The sequence below is a fragment of the Typopeltis vanoorti genome, chromosome 2 (genome assembly GCF_054136105.1).
Source record: "Typopeltis vanoorti isolate ZY-2024b chromosome 2, IOZ_Tvanoo_1.0, whole genome shotgun sequence".
Taxonomy (NCBI): domain Eukaryota; kingdom Metazoa; phylum Arthropoda; class Arachnida; order Uropygi; family Thelyphonidae; genus Typopeltis; species Typopeltis vanoorti.
In genome coordinates, this window is record NC_143550.1 from 89,821,544 (window position 1) to 89,838,177 (window position 16,634).

At 35.6% G+C, this 16,634-nt stretch overlaps 1 protein-coding gene across 2 annotated transcripts in view; it reads right to left on the reverse strand.

Annotated features, from left to right (window-relative positions):
- Nucleotides 1–1,363: 1,363 nt before the first annotated feature.
- LOC150109241 (prestin-like) overlaps nucleotides 1,364–16,634 on the reverse strand; it is a 399,320-nt gene continuing 384,049 nt past the window's right edge. For both annotated transcript variants that reach the window (XM_090406615.1, XM_090406623.1), the window contains 2 exons: nucleotides 6,081–6,135; nucleotides 1,364–5,235 (listed from right to left, as the gene is read on the reverse strand). In XM_090406615.1, coding sequence (XP_090262741.1) covers nucleotides 5,108–5,235; nucleotides 6,081–6,135 — 183 coding nt within the window. In that variant the 3' untranslated portion in view covers nucleotides 1,364–5,107. The remainder of the gene's footprint in view (nucleotides 5,236–6,080; nucleotides 6,136–16,634) is intronic.

A 16,634-nucleotide genomic window follows, 5' to 3' on the forward strand; every position in this document is an offset into this window, starting at 1 on the left:
TACTTCAATTTCATCTGAATTCGTCATCTGTTTTGTTTTTGTTATGTTAATTTTATACCTTCTTTCCTTGCTTTCAATGGCAAGGTCATTTAGCATTTCCTGAACTTCTTCATTTTCTAATAGCGTGATATCATATATAGTCATCCACAATTTCAACAGAATTATCAGCTAATTTAGATCAGTTTCATCTGAATTCATCCTCTGTTTTGTTTTTGTTATGTTAATTTTATACCTACCTGCTTTCCTTGTTTTCTCTGTCAAGGTCATTTAACATTTCCTGAGCTTATTCATTTTCTAAGAGAGTGATATCATCTGCAAAATGTAAATGATTTAGATTTCTTTCATTGACTAATTCCATAGTTTTCGTATTGGACATCCCTAAAGACTTCTTTCTAATATAGCAAAAAGAGTTTTGGTGATATCAGATCTTGCTTCAGTCCTCTCTCTCTCTAAATGCCAAATTTCTTTTCCTGATGTGCTAACTTGCTATTGAGTCTGATATATAGTTTTTAATAATCTAATATACTTTGCTAGGATGGCGTGTTGGTTTAAGCTGTTTATTATTTCTGACTGATATAATGTGCTGTTAGGTTTCAGTTATCACAGATCTATGAACAAGCTTATTCACATAACTCGGAATTCGCAACTTCCTTACCTGTAGAACTCTGGAACACTATTAACACTCTTCAAAGTTTCCCCAATATCCAAAGTTAATAAAAGCAAAGTCAAGACAAAATTCTAAAAATTATGCAAAAAGAAAAGCATCTCATTCAATCATTCTTAATTTGTAACCTTGTTAATATATAAAGTCAGAAACAGAATTTCTGATATATTTATCAGAAATATTTATAACAAGAATTTAGTAATACATGCAAAAAATGGATAGATAGCAGTCTCATGTACAACTTATCTGTTGTGATATTATTTATTTATTTATTTATTTTTATTGTTGTCGTTGTTGAGCAATTCAGGTATAGGCTTTTTATGTCCTGTTCCTGCTCTGTAGATGTAGTTGGTCTTTCCATCTGTCTCTTGGACATCTGCAGTCTCTTCTTCCTGTAGGTTTATATTTATATGCTAGTTTGGGAATCCTGTTGTTATTCAATCTTTCTATGTGGTGTAGCCACTTATGCTGATATACTTCTATTTCTTGTACGATGTTTTTCATATCTAATCATTCTCTTATTTCTATGTTTTAATTGTAATTTTATTTTTTAATTTAATTTTTATTATTTTTTTGTTTAATAATCTGAAAGACAAAAAGTTTAGGAATAAAACAGAAATTTATTAACATTTGTTTTGAATATGTATAGCATTTGATTTCAAGAAATTCCTAAGTTCTTCCAAAAAACAGTAGTGGATAGAAAGTGAGACAGTTACAGATATGAAATTTAATGTACAACCTATTGTACATTAAATAATGCAGTTAAAAATAAAAATAAATAAAAATGCAAAAGGACTGATCAAGCTCATCCTGTGAGACTAGGGATTTTGTATATGTACCAACTGTTTCTAGTCTATAGAGGATAATCCATATGCTGCTGAGCATCTAAGAAGATGAACTTCTTTGGAGAACTTTGAAGAGAGAAAGATTTTAGGACAAGGAATATCATCAACTGTATTATTCCAACAAACGATGCAAGATAGTCAGGATGTGGATAAGAAGATTGTCTCTTATTTTGGTATCTGTATAAAAGCATATAATGCACTATATTCCAAGCGAAATTCATTTTCCTATCTTTCACAAATCAGTCTTTTTTTTTTTTTTTTTCATGCTTATCACATTTCTGCCCTGCAGTTTATATTCCTCAAGCATATGTTCACTACAGACTGTCTTGTACCTTCTCCATAACATCTTTCCCACACTGTTTGCTTGATTTCACTGTTTATTCATCTCAGTCCTCTGTTTATTTGCATTCATGCTTTCACAAACTGCACACTTTTTTCAAATTCCTTTCCACATTTCTTGTCTTAACATTCAAGTCATTTGTACCCACCACTACCACAATTCTGATGTCCATTTCTTCCTTTCATGTATAGCATTAGATGTGCCATCTGGAAGATAAGCCTTGTGAGCGAATCCCCATACAAAGCCACCCTGTTATCGTTTGATACTTGCTTCTTATTCACTTCGTGTTCAGTGACATCAGTCAGTTGTTTCTTTAGATATGCAGTTTCCTCCTCCATACATCTCAGGGAATTTAAGGAGAAAGGTGACCTGCAGGCACACAAACGGTATAAAGTGCAGAACAGAAGGGTAACAAGTGTGGTAAGAAAAGCAAAAGTGAATTATGAAAGGGAATTAGCCATGCAAGCTAAAGAGAATCCCAAACAGTTTTTTTCAATATGCTGCAAGTAAAAGAAAAAATGTATACAGCAGAATGATTTTAAGGAATGCCGATGGTAGGGAGTTAACTGAATCAGTTGATATAGTGGAATTACTGAGCGAGCACATTGCAAGAGTATATCATCCAGGTGGTGATATTGCAGGAATGAAGGAAACAATAGCTTATACGGGAATTGTGGTGAATGAAGTGGAGGCGAATAGTCTTACAAAACTTTAATGTGAATACATCTGTGGAATTGGATGGTATACCAGCCCGGGTCGTACGTGAAGCGACTAATGAATTGTCAGCGCCCTTGACCATTTTGTTTAATTTGAGTCTCGGGTTTGGGTTAGTCCTGAGGGGGGGGGTGGAAAGAGGTGAAAATAGTTTCACTGCATAAAGGAGGTTCCAAGACTGCTGTTGCAAATTACCGACCTATCAACATATCAGGAGTCGTTGTCAAGGTCTTGGAGAGTGTAGTCAAGACAAAAATACAGGAATGGATAGATGAAAATGGGATACTGTATGGAGGAGGACAGCATGGTTTTGTGAAGGGTAGATCGTGCCTCAGTAACTTGCTCACGTTTTATAACACAGTGACGGCTGAACTGGATAAGGGTAATGGGTTTACAGTGATACTGCTGGACCTTGCTAAGGCCTTTGACAGGATACCACATGGAATTCTAATCAGTAAACTGCAGCATATAGGGATGGATAGGAGGGTGGTTGATGGAGAGATATTAGAGGGTAGCTTATTCAGGTGTAGAGTCCAAAAGGCGGCCTGTGACTAGTGGTGTGCTACAGGGTTCTGTTCTTGGACCACTACAATTTAATTTTTTCATTAACGATATAGGAAATGATCTGAGAGGAACTGTTCATTTGTTTGCTGATGATGCAAAGTTGGGTAGAGCAATAGTGAATGCACACGATGTCAAAATTTTGCAGGATGATTTGAATAGATTGGAGGACTGGGCTAAGGAGAATAGATGTCAATTTAATGTGGCAAAATGTAAGGTTACGCATTTTGGGGTGAAAAGATTAGCAGCAGTATACCACATTAGTGGAACTGTACTCCAGGATATTGACAAGGCCAGGGATTTGGAAGCGTTGGTGGATAGTGAGTTGAAATTTATAGGGCACATTGCAAAAGTGGCTAAATCAACTCATCAAATCACTTGGTTACTGAAGAATACTTTGACAAGCAGAGACAAGCAAGTTATTGTTCCTCTGTATTGAGCCTTGATAAGAACCTATCTTGACTACTGTGCCCAGATTTGGGTGCCATGGTTTCTTCTTGATGGGGAGGAGGTGGAGAGGATCCAGAGGCGGGTGACCAAGATGATAGCAGATCTATGGAATGAACCTTATGAGAACAGGTTGAAGATTTGTGGGTTGCAGAAATTGGTTGATAGGTGGAAAAGGGGTGATATGATTGAGACATTCAAATTACTGAAGGGTTTCTATAAGATTAATTCAGAGGATATTTTTGAGAACAGGACTGGTGGTGGGAGAACTAGGGGGGGGGGGGGTCATCCATGGAAACTGGGCAAGAGTGTAGTTAACAAGGTGTTAGAGCTAGGTTTTTTACTTGGAGAGTGGTAAATGAGTGGAATAAGCTGCCAGAGTCTGTTGTGGGTGCCATGACTGTGAATGAGTTCAAGGCAAAGTGTGATAGATACTGTGTGAATGTTGAATAGTTGTTCTTGTCATGATGTTAGGGCCATCTTCGATAAATCTAAGGACTCCTTGGAGTTGCCCGTAATAATAATAAATTTAACATCACTCTTTATTTTTATGAATGCTTAACTAAGTTCTACTTCATTTTTACTATTATTATCACAACACTTCCATCCATTTTCTGATCACTCCTGATGCTATTCTTGTTTTTGGGATGCTGCAGTCTGTCATTGCACTTTTCACCCACTATAAAACATTCCTTCTCATTTAAAGTCCATAAATGTAATAATATATTGATTGCAGCCATCTCATCTAACTCTCATAAAATTTTATGCACATGTTCAAAAAACAGTTATAACTATATAATGTTTGGTTGAAACTGGTTAGGTGTACAAAGGATTTTTTTTAGAAAAAAATCTCTAGCTTACAGGGTAGATATTTTTAATTTTTTGAATATTTTAATTTGAATTTTTTTCCAAATTAATACTTTACTTTTAATATGAAAAATAAGTTTTTACTATTTTGTTTATCATTTTATTATGGATAATAACAGGTGTGAGGCTGCTGATTTAGGATCTGCTAGTGTATGTTTTTTTTCCTCCCTCCTATTAATAACTTTAGAACATCAGAAACTGTTTCTTGTTTACACTTTTTTTTTTGAAGAGTGGATGACATTGTTGCCTGCTGTCTGCTCTACTAGTTGCCTATGCAGTTTTTTATATCAATGCAAAACAGTAGTCCAGTCATATGATTAAAAAAAAAGTTTGACATTTAAAAAATGAACCTGTACAAATATTTTTCAAAAATGTTCTTATCACATAAGTACTGCATGCTGCTGCATATCTGAGAAGATGAACTTCTTTGGAGTACTATGATGAGAGAGAAAAAGATTTTAGGTTAAGGAAATCATCAAGTACATCATTCCAACAAACGATGCAAGCTGGATGGGATGTAGAAAAGAAGAATCTCTCTTATTTTGACATCTACTCAAGTAAAATATGCTCTAATAAGAGCATATAATGCACTATATTACACGGGAAATTCATTTTCCTGTCATTCACAAATCAGTCTTGTTCGCCCATATTTTTCTTCATGGAAATTTATCATACAGAGCTATTTTTTGCATTTTCTGTGCAAGTGAAAAGTACAGCATCATGAATAGATGGAAACAGATGGCTTCTTGGAAAGTTCTGGAAAAATCCTTGGTTTTGTAGACTCTCTAATACTGGTTCTGGAAAAAAAAAATCAATTAATAAAATTAAATTAAAATATATATATATATATATATATATTATTACGGGCAACTCCAAGGAGTCCATAGACTCATTGAGGGAGGCCCTAACTTGTTCTTGACATCACGTCAAGAACAAGTTTATTTTATTATTCATGTCTTCTATGTTCTCCTGACCTTCCACATCACACTTTCAATATTATCTTACATATTAACATTTTCCAGTCTTGTAACAAAATTTTCTAGTACCTACCGTCATATATTATTATACTCTATAGATATACTATCACATAATTCATTCTCTCCCCCACTCACTCTCAGAGCACTTACTCACTAGGTTTGCTCTCCTCCCACAAATTTTCGACTTTTGTGATGATTGCATCTCACAAGTTAGTTGATTCAGAGATTTTGCATGGTTTACACCTTAGATATAGAATTCAATAAACAAAAAATTATCAGATAATCCTTTCAGAATTGTGTGAATATTAATTGTGACTGGCAGATTACCCCTATGTAAAAGTTCAAGCAACTGTTGGCAACTTACTCAAACTCCATAAAAGAAATACAGTCCAACAGGAATAATCTATCTTTGCTTTTATTTAATGAGTATTTTTGTAATATATGATAGCAGTTCATCTTAATAAACCAAGAATAAACATAATTCTTAGTTTTAGTAACTGTACCATTTCACAGTCTTCACAACTAGCATCTGATTCCTCATACATAAAATCTCATTTATTTAATTAAGAGAAATTGTCAAGAGATTTAACTTTAAATAATGAAGCTTACTAACTGAAAATAAAGAAATAAAAGTGCACATACAAATACACAATTAAAAGTTTTACCTTGTAATAAAGCTAAGAAAACAACAATCCCATCTTCTGTTAGCTCTCCAATGACCTGCAAGAATTTTTGACACTGGTTATATGTGTTATGTAATGGAATCAGCAAACATAAATGCACATCTTTTTGTTAATAAATATAGATTTTCTAATTACAAATCACATAATTAGACTTTACTATTTTAATATTGAATTTCAAAGAATGTAGAATGGAAAGTTAGTTTAATATAGTTTAGTGTTTTATGCCCAAGGCGACAATGGGCATGTAAAAAGCATAAATGTGACTCTCTCTCTCTCTCTCTCTCAACCACATGACAGATCAGACTTAAAAAATTTGGGAAGTTTGTTCTTGATGAGAAACTTGAGAAATATTATAATTGCAACCCCTCCCCTCAACCCAATGGTTTGGGGGAGGGGTTGCAAAGCTACCCTACTAAGGAAATTCTTCTAGAACAAAGTGGTTTCCCATTGCCTTCCTTGCCCATTAAGGAATTTTTTTGTCTATAGATATGTGTGTGTATATGAGGTCAGTTTGAAGGACATAAAACTTGAATTTCTGGGAGTAAAAAGCCTTCCACCTCTATATAATGCATACTTTCATTATGTAGATTAATGAAACATTATACTTTAGCTAACAGAAAATATATTGTACAAGACACAGATTTAATAAAAATGGTTTCATTACAGATAGTGACTATAGGTTATTGAGATCAAAAATTATTATTATTATTATTTCCCAAGTCCTTATGGAGTCAAAGACTCATCTGGGAGGTCCTTTTATCACACACACATCTCATCATACCATGTCTTAAACACACTCAAACTCCTTGCAGACACCACACTCTCAGGCAAGGCATTCCAATCATTCACAACTCTGCACGAAAAAAAACCTGCCTCTCACTCCCCTACTCACACCCTCTTTATACAGTTTCCAGTGATGACCTCTGGTTCTCCCCTGATCTCCCACTATTCTCTGTAGAACTTCTCCATCATCGATCTTATAACAATCCCTTACCAACTTGTAGGTCTCTATCATATCTCCCCTCTTCCTTCTCTCCACCAGACTCTGCAATTTACATCTTCTCAATCCTCAACATTCCAGAGGTCAGAAACTACCTCAGTCAGTCGCTTTTGGACCCTTTCCAACATCTCTTCATCCTTCTGAAAACCCGGTGACCAAATCTGGGCACAACAGTCCATGTGTGGCCTAATCAAAGCCTTATACAATGGAACAAGAATCTCCCTACTTCTATACATCAGTGTCCTCCAATTCCCAGAAGTCTTTGTGTTGTCTTCACAATTTTGGCGATGTGACCCCTAAATTTTACATCCTTATCAACTATCTATCACCCTGAAGATCTCTTATTTCCTCTACCTCCAACAATATATTCTCACCAGACATAAATTTTGTGTCCCATCTTTGTTTTCCAAATTTTAAAACCTTACACTTTGCAACATTGAACTCACATACCCATTTTATTGCCCAATCACTCAATTTATTCAAGTCTTCTTGCAAGGCCACAACATCTTCACTACTCTTTATGGTTCGTCCCAACTTTGCATCATCTGCAAACAACTGAATATCTCCATCCAAATCTTCGACAATATCATTAATATACAAGTTAAACAGCAATGGCCCTAAAACAGACCCCTGAGGCACTCCACTAGTGACTTTCCTTTTCCTGGATATCGCACCATCATACACAACTTGTTGATACCTATCAGATAGCAAGTCTCCAATCCAATGCACTAATCTAATATCCAATCCCATCCGCTCTAGTTTGACTGTCAACTTATCATGAGGTACTCTATCAAAAGCCTTTGCGAAATCCAAGTATATTACTATGTATCCTTCTCCTCTGTCCAAGGAAGCAGTCACTTTATTGTAATAAGTAAGTAGATTACTAAAACATGACCTCCCTTTATCAAATCCATGCTGTCCATCAAAGATAATATTGGATTGTTATCAACCCAACTCTGGATCCTAGTTCTCACAAGCTTCTTCAACAACTTAACCACAACACTTGACACATAGATAGGCCTATAGTTTGATGCTTGAGTTCGATCACCTCCTTTATGAAATGACACAGTCTTGCCCTCCTTCCACTCCTTAGGGACTTGACCGAGTGCAAGACTCGTATTAAAAAAATATGTCAAGACAGCTGTCAACTCCCTGGCACATTCCTTCAGAATATGTGGTGATATATTGTCAAATCTCACAGCCTTATTAACATCTAGTTTACTCAACTCTCCATACACCTCTTGCTCACTTACAGTCAGTCTCTCCTCCCCATCACCAACTGCTCTCAATCTCTCCATGAAGTCACATTCACAAGATTGAAAGATCTTTATGAACTGCTCATTAAGTATCTCCACCACACATTCTGCAACAGCTGTCTTTATACCATTTCCTCTAATCAATGTCATCCTTCCATAATCATTCTTTCTTTTGCTGGCTACATATCGAAAGAACTCCCTAGGATTCTTTTTGGCTTCATTAGCTAACTGCTGTTCATACCTCTCTTTAGCTACTCTCACCAACCAAGTCGCCCTCCTTGCCTGGTCTTTGTAGACCTCATGAAATTGGTTACTTCCACTTCTCTTATGCTGCCTCCATAATGCCCTTTTTCTCTGTATCACATGCTTAATCTCTTTATTCATCCTTCTCACCCTTGGAATACATTTAGACATTGCATCTACTAAATAGTTTTTGAAAATCCCCCAAGCTGCATTGATCTCTTTTCCAGCTAACTCCTCATTCCATGCTACACCCACAGTCTCCTGAGCTCTTCATAATCACCCACCTTGTAGTTCCACATATACCATACCCTTTTTTTACAGCAGTCCTTGCACCTGCTGGCAATCACCCAGGTAATCATCTCATGGTCACTTTCACCAATTGGTGGATGATTTGACACCTCATTTATAATTACATCCTCTAATGAGATGACCAAATCCAAGACCCTTAATCCTTGTGTGCCCTCTGTTACATACTGTCTGAGGTAGTTATCCCTCAAAAACTCAAGAAACTCATTTTCTTTACTTCCAGTTGCTATCTCTTTACTTCCAGTTGCTATCTCTTCATTCTAGTCTATATTGCCATAATTAAAATCACCCATAATGATCACCCTTTTCTTATTTGCTTTGCTTATTTGACTATACATTTCACTATCACCACCATCCACATTACCAGGTCTATAACAACATCCCACCAAGTATTTGATTCTATTTACCTCTATCTCACACCATACTGCCTCAAAACCACTGGCCCTATTTCCCTCTTGCATCTCTACCTTGTATGGACATAACTCTTTCTCTATCATCAATAGCACTCCCCCCTCCCTTTTTACCCCTTCTATCCTCACGAAACATCATACCCTTCCATCTCTATTCCTGTCAGGATGTCGTCCTGATTTAACCATGTCTCACTTATTCCAACAATCTTTGGGTGAACAGACGCAATTAGTGCAACCATTTCATCCGCCTTGTTTCTTATACTTCTAGCATTGGTATACAAACGCGACAGCTCATTTCTGGATCTACAGCTAGTTCCACTGATACCACTCACTCGATGTGATCTCTCCATGCTGGACTGGGGCCGTTTCCCTTTCTGCTTCTTCATTTTAGAACCCTTTTCAATTTCATCTGTTTCCTTTTGATCCCCATCCCATTTCTTTCCTGCCTACACATGCTCTCACCTCCTCTTGGAGCATCCACCTTTCTCACGCTGTGTACCCCCTGTCCGCCCTGAGCCTCCCCGTTTCCCTGCTCCTCTTGCACACCCATTCTCTTTTTCTATACTCATACTACTCACTTCCCCATTCATTTCCACTTCTTCAATCTTTCCTGTCTTACTCTCCTGCTCTTCTACATCACTCCCCTCTCAATCTGATTCATTCTCTCTATTCGCTTCTCTACCTTCCAGCAGCAGTCTCTCCAAGCGACTCACACCATAACCACTCAAATGCAGTCCATCGCTACCATACAGCTCGCTTCGTCCCTCAAACTCATTCCACACATTAACAAACTGTACTCCCATCTTCTCACACATTTCAGCCAGAATATCATTCATAATCCTTGCTCTCCACCTCATTTTACCACAATCATACCTAGGCAACACACTGACTACCCTTCCTGTCACGCTATTCTCTTTTATCTTTCGAAGCAGCCTCCTGACATTCATTCTGACATGCTCTTTGTTCTCTCTCAAATCATTTGTACCAATTAATACAATTAACTCTTTTGCTCGCTCCCGCCTCATATCCAATGCCTCAATCACTCTACTCATTTTACTGCCTGGAAAACATACCTTGTGCATTTTATCCTCTAGCACACCTTTAATAATGGAGTCACCATACAACGCCACTCGCTCATCTTTCATTAACTCTTTCATGCCATCATGATTTATTTTAATAGTTTTGACCTGAATTCTCTTAATTTCATTCCACATCCATTTAATTTCTTGACTCATCCAATCCAATTCACTTTCCGAATCTCGTGACACATTCTCTTTATCATTAAATCTTTCTAAATTTGTAACTCTTGCCCCCCCCCCTCTTCTCACTCCACTAAAGATGGGAAGGACAAACTAATTAAAAGTACAAGACTCTCTATTAATTTATTAAATCTGTAAAAAAACAACAAAAAAAAAGAGTTCTTCCAGAAAGAGATAAAAGAAGTTTTACAATATTGATATGAATGAAGACTGGGATAAAAATTACCAAATAATAACCAAGATCCTACTAAATAATGCCAGAGAAATATTGGTGGCACATAAAGAAGGATGAAAGAAGAAAGAAGAAGAAAAATGAAAAGAAATTGACATAATATAAGTAGAATAGAATTCTCAGAGCTATGTACAACAATAAGAAAAAGGATGACACAAGAAATAAACTTCAGAACAAGGAAAATCAGAATTACAATAGAAAACAATATGAATCTAAAAAAAAATGAAAAGAGAATTGTCCAAAGACAAAATAAATTAATATCACTTAAAGATGAAAATGGGGTGTACTAATTAAAGGCAAAGAACAGATTATAAAAAGAATAGAATCCTTCTATGCCAAATTATATGATGATTCCAAGCACTTAAACCAATATGAAAACAAAAATGTAACACCTAAATAGAATATAAATATAGAAATATAAATGTCTCAATTACCCCACTCCCTCCTGCTTTTCACAAGGCTTTGCAATTTACATTCTTTCAATCTGTTTTCATACTCCACATTTCAAAGACCATTGACTGCCTTTTTCAATCTTCTTATACAGTTTCTAACATATCCTCATCATATTGAAAACCTGGTGACCATATCTGTACACAGTAACTCACATGAGTCCTGATCAAGGCCTATAAATTCTTTAGTTCTGCATGTCAAGTTATCCACGGCAGTCAGTGGCAGATTAAGGATAGTTGGGACCCCTAGGCAAATTACATTTGGGAGCCCTCAAAAAATAATAATAATAAAAAGAATAAAAAAAAATAAAAGTTAGGTGGCAAATAAATGAAATTTTGTACTTTTGAATTTTTTGAACTTGTGGATTTTTCTGCCTGTTAAAGGGTTAAAGGATGATAAGTAATAAAACTTTTTATTTATTATTTTTTTTAATGACTTTTTTTAAAAACTTTGTAAAATTGTAAAAAAAACTGATAATTTTTTTATTAATTTTATTTACAGTTTTACAAAGTTTTTTTTTACTTGCACTACACTCAAATAATGAAAAGTCACACAAAAAAGTTATTTTTGAAACAAACACCTCACTCTTACACGATTCAATAACAAATAAAGTTAAGGAGCGACCAGGCAAAACTTCTTATCTCGGCAATGCAATCGGTTTTTGTGACCTAGAAGCTGTCAACAGCGCCGTGCACCTGACATTGGTAATGCGGTTTAATTTAAAGCATAGATAGCACACGCTGTTCAAAATATGAAGCTTGTCAACTAGTGCCGACATTGGTATTGCGACATTATTTAAAGCATAGATAGTCTGCGCTGCTCAAAATACGTATTAAAACGTAATAATTGTTTTGAAAAAATTTTCGCTTAAAATAATCAAGATTTTTATGATGTTTGCTGAAAACATTAATATATTTTAAAACACTATAGGAAAATGTCTTGGCTTGGGGCGTCCCAAAGCTTGAGGCCCATAGGCATGTGCCTCATTGCCTTAATTTTTATGTTGGAACATCCCAATATCATTAATATACAAATTGAACAATGATGGTCCCAATATAAATCATTGTTGCACACCACTAGTGACTTTCCTCTTTTGGGATATTTCACTCCATGTACAACTTTCTGATACCTATCTGACTGCCACTCACAGATCAAATTCACTAGTCTGTTATCCAATCCCATCTGTTTCAGATTATTTAATAGCCCATCATGTGGCAACCTATCAAAGGTTTTTTGCAAAATCTAAGTATATCACTGTATAAGCATCTTCCTTGTTCAAGACATTTGTCATCTTGTTAAGTAAGTAAAACATTATCTCTCTTTAACAAACTCATGCTGACAAGCACAGAGATTACTGCTTTTATCAACCCATTTCTGTATCCTAGTCTCATCAATGAGAACTTAATCACAACTATCTGAAGTTGTGATTAAGGATACCTTAATCACAACTTCAGATATACAGATTGGCTTATAATTTGTACCCATAGCAAATTATAACAAATTATATGGCTACAAATTAACCTTTATGTAGTGGAACAATTTTACCTTCTTTCCACTCTCTTTGAACCTGTGCTGTTGTAAGACTTACTAATCAGGCATGCTAATTCCCTGGAACATTCTATTAAAACACATGGTAACATGTCATCAAATCCTATTGCCTTATTGACATCAAGCTTATTTATTTCCTAATGCACCTCCTGCTCACTGACAATTATGCTATCCTCTCCTATGTCCTCTACATTTGAGTTTGTCATGATTTCAACCTGATGAGGATAAAACATTTCCTTGTAAATTGTTCATAGAATACCTCAATGCTGTCTTCTGCAGCAGTTACCATCCTACCATTTTCATCCATTAACATCATCTTACTATAATCATTCTTCCTGCCATTTATCTGAAAACTCTAGGGTTTTTCTTGGCCTGATTTGCTCATTTCTGCTCACACTGTAGTTTTGCTGTTCTTACCAACTGAGTCACCTTCTTTCCCTGCTCTTTATACTCCTCATGCAACTGATTGCTATTGTTAATTCATCCTGTGCCCCTCCCCAGTATCCTCATCTTTCAAATTTCATACTTAATCCCTTAATAATCCATTTTACACCTACCTTATTCAGTCTTTTGACCTATACTTTCACAATACATTTGCACATCGATGTTGTTAAATATGTTTTGGTCAGTTCCCATGTAGCATTTATCTTTTTCTACCACTTAACTCCTCATTTCATGCTATACCTCCAAGCTGTCTCCTAAGCTTTTGATAATTACCATCCTTGTAATTCCACATATATCCTTTCCTCACAGAAGTTTTCATATGGCATATATATAATATAATAAGAAATCACTGAAAAGACAAATGAATACTAAAAACTGTTAGGTCTGTCATTTATTGATTTTGAAATGGCATTTTATTCATGTTAGCTATTTTAGAAGCCCTAAAGATCAAGAAATTAAAAAAGCTTATATTGATATACTTGTCATATATATAAAAATTCAACTGTATCTATAAAATCAGGAACAAATATGAAATTTCCTATAAAAAAGGAATTAGACAGGGAGGTGCTTCACCTAAATTATTTACAGCAGCCCTACAAGTAACGGAGAGGATATTGATGCATGTATTGGCAAATTAGCATGATGAGTGAAGATTGAGTAATTATTATAGAGGATTTCAACCATGAACACATAGATTGGGAGGAGGAATGGTCACAGGGAGAGAAGTAAATGGAATTTATGCAGCTAGCTAAGAGATAATTACCTAAAATAGCATGTAATGGAAGGGATACAAGGCTTGAGAGTGTGTTGAATCTGGTCATTGATACAATGACCAGATTCAACATTGGTTATTATTTAATGGTTACTGCTACGTTCTCTGATAGAGAACGTAGCAGTTACCAATCTAGCTTTGCTTTTTCTGCTTGGGGAAAGCAATCATGTGGTCTTGACCTGGGAGATACCAAACATGCAGGAATTTCTGTTAAAAAGGGGTATATGTGGAATTACAAATCAGGTGATTATAATAATCTGAGGAGTCAGCTTTCAGCAGTGTCATGGAGTAAGAATTTGGAAGGAAAAGATGTTTGTGGTGCATGGTAGATAGTAAAGTGTTGTTTAAAGAAAGCATGTATACCAAGAGTCAGGAATATAAACGAAGTAGGAGATGATGGATGAATAGCCTCATTAAGCAAAAGTTACATAAAAGAAAAAGTTGTGGAGGAAGTATAAAGAAAAAAGTGATGAGCATGCTCATGAGCAGTACAAGACACAGGCAAGAAAAGTGGCCTATATGGTAAAGAAGGCCAGAGCTGATAATGAGAGGAAGCTAGCCAATGACTCCAAAAGAAATCCTAAAGCATTATTTGCTATCTGGCAAGTAACACGAGCAATGACTATGGAAGGATGTAACTCAACTAAATAGGTGAGTTACTAAGCAATCATTTTGCAAGGGTGTATCATCTATTGACTGATGGGAGAATAAAGGTTGAAGAATTAAAGGTACAAACACAGCCATGGAATTAGAAGGCATATCGACTATGTATTACAAAAATGTGCAAGGGAATTAGCACCTCCTCTCACCAAGGTATTTAATTTAAGCCTCAGTTCTGGGAAGATGCCAACAGAATGGAAAGATAGCAAAATAGTTCCACTGTTCTAAAGGAGGCTCCAACACAGAAAAAAGCAAACTATAGGTTAATCACTATCTCAAATTGGAGCAATTGGGGATAATATGAATCTGATGATTTGGATTAGAGAGAGTGGCTGAAAGGCAGATATCAAATAGCTGTTTATTATTATTATTATTACCACCCCAAACCTCATGGAGTCAAACTTATGGAGGAGTTGACTTGAGCAGGAGAAGGTAGGTGGTGAGTGGTGTATACCACAAGACTCAGTACTAGGTCCTCTGTTGTTCATTTGTACATCAGTGATATAGGAAATGGTTTAATGTGAAATATGTGGTTGTTTTTTGATGATGCAAAACTGAAAGAAGCAGTAGTCAATGAAGGCAGTGTAGAGATCCTATAGGATGACTTAAATTCACTGGCAGTATGGTTGAAGGAAAATGGCTACCAGTTTAATGGCTAAGTGTAAGGTAATGAATTTTGGGAAGAAGAGATCACCAGCTATGTACTATATTGATGGAACCCAACTGCAGGAAATTGATGAGGCCAGGGACTTGGGGTTGATTGTGGACAAGGAGTTGAAGGTTAGAGAGTATATTGCAAAGGTTACCAAAACAGCACATCCTATTTTTGGTTGTTGAAGAACACACTGACAAGCAGGGATAGGGAGGGTATTGTCTCCCTTTAATAAGGCCAGATCTGGACTACTGTGCTCAAATCTGAAAACCCAGAGCTGAATGATTGTATGTAAAAGATTGTGGCAGGTCTATGGAATGTTCCCTGTGACAACAGATTGAAGGTCTGTAAGTTTCAAAATCTAGCTAATAGGTCAATAAGGGGAGATAGAAGCATATAAGTTATTAAAGTAGTTTCATAGGATTAACACTGAAGACTTTTTCAGCAATTAGCAGGAAGGGAGAGAACGAAGGTCGCTCCTGAAAATTGTGCAAGAGTGTGGCCAACCAGGGCTAGTTTTTTTGCTTGAAGGGTTCTCCTGCAATGAATCTGTTGACTTCATGAAGATACCCACATAATAAAAAAAGTTTACATTCAGTTTTCTAACCACCATTATTATCACCCTTTTATGTGCATTCTTAAAACTGAAAATTGTTCTTCCAGCATAATTGAGATGTTTACATGGAACTATTTAAATCATCCCATATGTTATTGTTAGTTTACATTTCACACCAATTCTGGTAGAAATAGCCATTTCATGAAGTATCCTGGGGTTTAGTTATATAGTGTTTAAACATTGTCACAGCCTACTTGACTGCACCAATCAAGATATTTATTCCTAACTTTTAGTGTGGCTGTGCCACTTTGTTAAAGCATATATACTATATATTCTTTAACATATATAGTATATATGTTAATAGAAGAACATATTATGTTAATAGAAGAACATATATACTATATATGTTCTTCTATTAACATAGAAGAACATATATAGTATATATGTTCTTCTATGTTACCTTTTAACATGGAAGAACAGGCTGGTTTCTAATGTTTTTTTTTTTTTTTTTTTTTAATAATAATAGAAAAAAACTGTGACAGTAACCTTTGCAGTGTGGAACTAATCACACTTGGCAATGAAAAAAATATTGGAGACCAAAATCTCATGTTTGATCTTTATATCAGAGTTGAAGATTATATATCCTTCAGCCAACCCACAGAAAAAAATCTACTCCTCACATCCAGATATGACATATCTCCTCTTTTACCATGTGTTTAAAATGTGTTTCTGCATCTTTCCTAATTGC